Raw genomic sequence first — 7,681 nt, 5'->3', positions numbered from 1 at the left:
CCGGGGCTCAGAAAGCGGAAGTATTTGAGGAGAAAAACACGGTTTCTTTTAAGCCCGTCTCAGAACCCCTTTTAGAGCAAATGCTCCTGTCAAGTTTTATTTCCCGTTGCAAACCACCTTCCACGCTGCCAAGAATTAAGACCGGGAGAGATTAAATACCCGATTATTCTCGTGGGGAGGGAGGGGCGGGAGCGGAGAAGAAGGACCCGCACCAAGACTTTCGTTGGACTCGGTTTGTCCGCATCAAATAACGCCCAGCGAGACCCGCGAAGGCCCGCGCGGGCGGCGGTGACGTCAGCCTGCAGCTGCGGGGCGCCGCGCGGGACTGGGGGGCCTGGGCCTTGACCTCGGCTAGCGTCCCAATGCACGCCCCCTCCGGCCACTGGCCGTCTGGGCGAGGCAGGCTCTCTAAAGCTTGGCGCCTCCATTTTGAGGAGAGTGTTCCTAGCGACGCGCGGAGGATTCTGAGCCTCCTCGGCCCACGAGGGGCGCGGCATCGGGTGGCTTCCTGGGTCCGCTGCGGCGCCTCTCCCGCGCGTCCTCAGTCCCTGCACCGAGGGAGGGGTAGGGGGCGGCCCTCGCGCCGCTGCGCGACTGCCCGCCAAGGTTCGCACATCCCCAAGGCCTCGCCGTGATGACCGCTTCCCGGTGGATCCAGCTCTTCGGCGGCGCGACGGAGCCAGGCAGAAATTAAATCAACTGTGGCGAGGCCTTGGCTGCTTCCACGGAGTTTTTCTGTGCCAGCCTCTTTTTTTTTTTTTTCCTTCCCTTGAAAATCAAATTAAAAATAGCAAACACCTTTCAGACATTGGTCGGGCGCTAGGTAGATGCGCTAGGATTGAAGCAGCCGATCAGTAAGTGGGTATTTTCATAAAGAATGAAGCCGGCTGTTATTTACACGGCAGCTTGGCGGATGAAAACTTAATTATTTTGTGCGTGTCCTAAACCGAAGCATAAATCTCCCCAGGCCTCTTGGATAACGTTACATCTCTGCTTATGAAAAATGGGATGTGAGCAACTCGCTGCACATTTCTCTGATTCTCCAGGTCTTGGGCTGCTGACACGCATTCGATCAACTTTAAAAGAATGCGCATAAATCAGCGAGCCCCTAGCGTCTCCTCCATAGAAGTTCGCAAATCCGGAAGGGCGCCTCTGAACCCACCCGGTCTGGGGCTTAGCAGTCCCGGGCAGGCTCCGTCTCCGCTACGAAAGAAACTCGGGAATTCGCAGACGGGAACGGGAACCCGCACCCTCACCAAACCCTCCAAACACACTCAGCAGGATGTAATCCGCACATATATTATACGGTGAAATGTGTCATTAGCTACCCGCACACATATGTTATCATCCTCAGCTGAATTTCGCTGCCTCGCGAAGTTTCAAGAAAATATCTCAAATAGGTTGAATTTTTAAAAAGAATAATTCTCACCCTTTCTTGAAAATTTTAGTTTTCTGTTAAAAAAAGAAAACCAGTTTAAATAGATGGCTTAAGCTCTGTATCAGGCATAAATTGTAGTGAAATGCAAAGTGGCACTTTACAATCATCCACTTAAAATACCTTAATAAATTTGACAGTATTAAGAGCAGATGGAAGAGTAGTTTTTTTTTAAGTCCCATATTTACAATTAAAAAAAATGGTAACATGACAGTCCACTACAGGATTAAAAATCATTGTTAATTTGATAGATGGAAATGGTGTCTAGTTGTTTCCATATTATAATTTCTTACTCTGAAAGGGTATCCCTTTTGGGGAAAAGAAATATACTTGAATCAGGGATTCAACAACGCTATCCCTTCCTATATGGTGGCTGGCATCCTCCTGGATGTCTGTTTTCTAAAGGTTTAGATTAATTGCTATTTGGGTATTAGGGAACCATCACACTCCATGCTTACTTCAGGTTATCTGGTAGATCCATGATAATTTTAAGCAAAAGGTAAAATCAACATTATCAATAACTGTTTCAGAAAAGAGAGAAAGAGAAAAACAACCTCCGAAATATCTTCTGTCATTAATTTCAAAAACTGAAGGGAGAAAAAAAAGAAAACTACTTTACCCAGAGTTCCTGCAGTGGCGATGGCTTGTGAAAAGGGTGGTATTCCTGCTGCAGAGCTGCTGTTGGCCTTCTTCCTAGGCCTGAGGCTCAGAATATTTCTTACATCTAAAGAAAAATATCCCCCATCAACAGAAGAGTCCCCTTTGGAGCTGTTCGTAAACACACAGTTTGATCCAGCTTTGAGGGGATTTTCCACCACTTTAAACATTTTGGGAGAAAGTTGTTACTTTGGCTTGGTGGCAGCTCCTTTAGAAACGGAGTGCTGTAGAACAAGATGTGGAGAGGTTGATTTGAAGCACCATTTTCATTTGTTTCCACAAGTGGAGTGAAAATCCTCAGGGCAGCAAAACTTGATTGCACTTCACAAGACCATTCCATGTGTACGTTTCAAGACCATGCTGTTTTTAGACAGCTTTAGAGATTCTTTCTATACTTCTCCATCTATAAAGGAGTTCTAAGTCTTCAGGTTGGAGAGGTTTCTGTCAGCGTCAGCCAACTTTGTTATCAACTGATATTATTTTCCATAAAATGATTTAATAAGATTACTCAGTTCACAATTACTTTCGTCTTAACATAAAGATAAAATTCACCTCATCTCAAAATTTTGCATCCTAAAGATCTTGGTTCCACCAACATTTCAATGCATATATGCACAGCATAGCATGTTTTTGACAAAAACATCACCTTATGTGTATATTAAATATAGAAACATACATATGTATTAGTTATGAGTCTACATACAGCATCCAATGTGTCATTAGGGGTCAATAAGTAGTAAATATGATTGTTATTGCCAGTATAGTTTTGATGGTGGTTGTTAATATTAAATGTATATATTTCTTCCATAAATCAAATGGCAGCTTAGAAAACATCAGTATAAGATTGCACACCACCCAGGCACAGCACTTGACTCAGAGCTATCCAGGATAACTCTCCTTCTGCATCCATATTATGGTCATTTTATAGATATGAGATCTTTAAGCTCTCCATACTGACCTCTTAAGAGGTGAGTTTCTTTGAATTTCTGAAATGTAACTCTAGAGCTCTAGAGTTAGCAAGGCATCTGAAACTTTTTATTTACCGTATAGATCCCTTACAGCTCTAGTTAGGATGGTAGACCACCTTGGAGGGTGAGGGCCAAGAAAGAAAGGTTATTTAAGAACACCTCTTAGACTGTAACAAAAATGTACAGCTTTCAAGCAGATCTGCAGAAATCTGATGCAGGGGAAGCTGCTATGAATACAAATCAAACTCGGCCATTAAAGAAAAGGAGCAAAACTTCATCATATAAGGTACATTTTGGACCTCAACACTCAAATCACCTTAAATTACACCATCTTGGGTCATCAGTAATTAACGATACTCTATCTGTACAGATTCTACAAATATATATACAAGCACACACAAGCAGTAATATGCAAATGTATACATGTATACACATATGATATATATTCACATATATACAGGCACATGTATAACTTACATATATTCAAATTTGCTCCATCTGGTGCCAAAGAAATGAGTACCAAATCTCTAAAACAAGGAGTCAAGGAGGTAAGACCTTTTGATTCCCTTGAAGCTGAAGAATTACAAGGAAGCTTGTCAACGCGAGGTGGCGCCCTTGATCTACTAATCCAGCTGAGGCCAATTCATGAGCTGTCAAAAGTCAAGGTCACAAATTGTCTTTTTTCATCAAGGTCAAGGTTTAAGGCCTTTCCTAGTCCTGTCATTTCAACAAATATCAAAACCTGCCCTTTCAGATACATGCAGACCCAACAGCAGATTTTAAAATACGACAGCCTGGGCATCACTGATACTAAACAACTGGTTTTCATTTTCCACAGGGAGCCTGGGAATTTATACTATCACCTCCTCCTTTCTTTTCTCTTCTTTTCAGAATACCTGACACTTTAACCTTCTTAAAGCACTTATCTAAATTTTTAGGATTTTAGTTGTGAGGGATTTCTCCCTTTGCTTAAAAAATTTGTAGCAAAAAAAAAGCTGAATAATAATAGAAAAGAATGGTCCTTGGTTTGTATAGGACAAACCACCAGTTCCTTTTCTGTGAAGTGCATGTTTAGCATAGGAAAATAATGACTATTTCCTTCAGATTTTAATGACAGTGTCTATTTTATTAACATAATTAATACCACTATATCAACTATCTACAGGTCTAAGGCTTTTTTAAACTATCATTTTTAGTAGAAATATTTGAAAAGCAGGTGCACAAATACATTTTCACAGTGTGCTGAATGTCTTTATTTACAAGATAGCATTTTATAGTGAATATGAACAAAATGAATGTGCTGGTTGAAATAACTGCTTGATTAAAAATGTGCTATGAAGATGAACCCCTAAACTTTCTAATGCAGTCTCATAACACAAACAAACAAGGAAAAAATACTAATCCCTTAACAGATCAAAAATATAGAATGTAAACATCTAAATGTTTTGGGGAATGGATTTCCATTTTGAGTTTTCTAAAAAAAAAAAATTATTTCTCTAGCCAATGTTTGTAAATATTGGGAAATATCAATTTATGTGAAAAATTAATTGTATTCAAACCAAAGGCCACCATGTTAGGGTGGGACCTCTCAGAAGATCTGACATAAAGTGAATTCTGTGAATTATTTGATGCTTTAAATATTTTTAAATGTATCAAATCCTTTGAAAAGTAGATTATATTGGGGCAGAAAATATTGTCCAAATGCCACAAAAAAGAACTTGTCATAAGCAATTAAAAATTATTATCAGAAGGACATTCCCAACCTGGGGTTCTCCTATGGCCTCAAAGGCTCACTCCGATGGCTGTATTTACTCCCAAGACAAACGATCCTCGATCCTCGGAAGAACTTTCTCTCCCTTTGCCCCTTCATAGTAAATAGTCCAAGATCATTATTTCAGTACCTTCTTCTCCTTTCCTTTCTAAATCTATACATGACGTGTTTTGCAGAATATACAACAATGGTAGGAATTTCACTAAGATTTACCTGAGCAGTCACTTAACATGCAAAGGGGATAGTAATGGTGACCCAGAAGACAAGCAGATGTTTACAACAGCCTCTTGCATTTGTAACCAATTTTCTGATCATTGATCATTATCACATAACATAGTGTCCTAAAACATAACGGTCACATAAATACTTACAAGATTTCAGTAAAAGGGTAAACTTATCTGAAATTGCGTATTTGGGGGGCTGATGTTTGACTCTAGAGTTTGTCATTTAATGGTCTGTCGGACTTGGTGGGAGAACTGGCAGTCTTTACCATTTCTTTAAGTTTTAAAAGAGTTGTAGATTCCACAGGAGAAAGAGATCCCCCTTAGAAAAGCAAAATGCCAGTGTCTCTCTTTCTCTTTCCCATTCTTCAATTATTATTTGCATTATAACCATTATCTGGGCAAAGCAACGAGTTTTGAAGCATTTCTTCAAGTTGCCCTCTAGCTCCACTTTTAATCCATTAACTAGTGGTCTTGAGTTTGTTGATAACTTTTTTCTCTTTGACCCTCCTGTTCTGGAACCAGATTGTAACCTGTCGCTCCGAGAGATTCGTCGTGGCTGATATCCGCCTCCGTTTGTCCTTGGTAATGAATTTGTTTGTAGCGTATTCCCGTTCGAGTTCTTTTAATTGCACTTTGGTGTAAGGGACACGCTTCTTTCTCCCCCGCCTGTAGGAGCTGGCGTCTGAGGGATGCGAGACCACGTCTGGAAGATAGGGAAGAAGGCAAGTTAAAGAGGGATCGGATCCAGGCCAGGACACAGGGGACAGCTTTCTCTGAGCCACCGCCTTGCAGTGCCCGGCTGCCCTTTGCCACCGCTGTACAATCCAGCCCTTCTGCCAAAACCTGGAGGGTCAGTGGGGAGGATGGGAAGTTCTGCACTGAAATGAAATCGCCGAAATCCAATTACTACCCCAGCCTGGGCCACTCTGCCCGCACAGCGGCGGGGCTTCGCTTGATCTCCTGGCCCAGCGGCTCACATCTTAGCCTCCAGGCTCAGGGGACAACACTTCCATTCCTGATTCCTTTCTATGTCGCCAAAGCCCCAACACTTGATGCTTCTACACTGAAGACATTTTTGAGAGAATGAATACGGGCAATTTGATAAACCATTTCCAGGTCAATTTCCCATCCTTAAAGTCCATGTCAGGGGCTGGCGAGGGCGGAGCGCAGAGGGCGAAGGAAGCCAGCGAGGGTACGCACGAGCTTCTTCCCAGCCATCCCTCACCCAGGGAGAGCCAGGACCAGCCCAACTCCAGGGCAGTGAGGGCAGAGCCAGCCTGCCAGGGTCGGGCTCCCAGTGGTGCAGCACCACTAGGACAGGCCAGGGAGAGAGCAGAGGGGCACGAGGGTGACCCAGGAGCGAGCGGAGGAGAAGCTGGGGCGGAACCGGAGGACCGGGGCTGAGAAGGGGGCGCCATTTACCGGGCAGAGTGGACTTCCAGAGGTGGGGAGGCTGCGCCTGCTCTTTGGGGCAGTACATTTGGCCGTTCCAGCCGTTGGGCAGCGCCCAGGGCTGGTAGCTTTCCATGGGAAGACCCAGGGGCTCGTGGCGCGACTCGCCGGGGCCCCCGAGGCCCGGCACCACCGGCATATCCAGGTAGCCAGGCACGGGCTGGTGGTGGTGGTAAGGCCCGGGTGCGTAGCCCTGGTGGTAGAAGGCGAACTCCTTAGCGCGGGAGCTGAACTCCTCGGCCGCGGGGCCGGCGGTGTCCATGTACTTGTCCGCGAAGGCAGCAGCGGCGGCGGCTGAGGCGGGCTGCGCGCACGACTTGATGGCGTTGGGGTGCGGGCCCATGCGCGCGCAAGGATAGTAGCCGCTGCCGAAATAGCCGTAGGGCAGCGCTGCGGGCCCCGACGAGCTCTGCGCCGCCGCCGAGCAGGGACTGCACTGCTTGGCGGCCTCGGCGCCTGCTGGGCCCGCGGGGCCCGGTCCTCCTGAGGACGACGCCGCCGCCGCCGCTGCTGCAGCGGCGGCGGCGGCGGCAGCGGCGGCGGCGGCCGACGGGGGCGCCTCCCCGGGCGCGCTGCTGTAGGCGGCCGCGGCGCCGGGCGCCAGGGGCGCCGGGTGCGCCATCAGGTTGCGGCACTGGTTGGCCGCCGCCGCCGCCGCCGCCGCGGCCGCCGCCGCCACCGAGAAGTTGCCCCCCGCGGCCGCAGCCGCCGGGTGGGGGAAGCCCCCGCCCCCGGCCCCAGCAGCCGCCGCCGCTGCCGCAGCCGCCGCCGCCGCCGCCGCCCCTTCCATGTTCTTGTTGAGCTCGTCGGCCACCAGGCCGCCGCCGTTGTCGTAGAGAAACATGACGGTGGGCTCGATCCAGCGGGGGTGGAGGAGCACGGAGGCTGTCATAGCACGAGCCGCATGGAGAAGACCCCAGTGGCGCTGTTTTAAAAAGCCCCCAAGAAGTGAAGAGCGCGCGGCGCGGGGCCGGGGCCCGAGCGAGGGGGGCGGATCGCGCCCCGCGGGGTCGCGCCAGGCGGCCGCCCATTGGCCCGGCCCCCCCTTCCTCCCGCTCCGCCCACGGCGTATGCAAAGCGGGCGGCTCCAAGCCCGGCTCTGCCCTGTACACTCGCCGTCCCCACCGCCGCCCGCGCCGTCCTCAGCGCCAGCGCCCGCCGCACGGCCGCGCAC

General features: G+C 48.0%; 1 protein-coding gene across 1 annotated transcript; it reads right to left on the bottom strand.

Annotated features, from left to right (window-relative positions):
• Positions 1 to 4,300: 4,300 nt before the first annotated feature.
• Positions 4,301 to 7,473, bottom strand: HOXA13 (homeobox A13). Its single transcript, XM_055589482.1, has 2 exons — positions 6,478 to 7,473; positions 4,301 to 5,758 (listed from the first exon to the last, which is right to left on the bottom strand). Exons 1-2 carry the CDS (start codon positions 7,397 to 7,399, stop codon positions 5,514 to 5,516), a joined length of 1,167 nt encoding a protein of 388 aa, XP_055445457.1. The 5' UTR covers positions 7,400 to 7,473; the 3' UTR covers positions 4,301 to 5,513.
• Positions 7,474 to 7,681: the final 208 nt, after the last annotated feature.

The sequence above is a fragment of the Bubalus kerabau genome, chromosome 8 (assembly GCF_029407905.1).
Source record: "Bubalus kerabau isolate K-KA32 ecotype Philippines breed swamp buffalo chromosome 8, PCC_UOA_SB_1v2, whole genome shotgun sequence".
NCBI classification, from domain to species: Eukaryota; Metazoa; Chordata; class Mammalia; order Artiodactyla; family Bovidae; genus Bubalus; species Bubalus kerabau.
This window is presented reverse-complemented; position numbering and strand designations above follow the sequence as displayed.

Coding starts and splice junctions, on each gene's coding strand:
- HOXA13 (XM_055589482.1), bottom strand. CDS start 7,399: ATGACAGCCTCCGTGCTCCTCCACCCCCGCTGGATCGAGCCCACCGTC. Junction 5,759..6,477: donor CTGGAAGTCCACTCTGCCCG/GTAAATGGCGCC, acceptor CCTATCTTCCAG/ACGTGGTCTCGCATCCCTCA.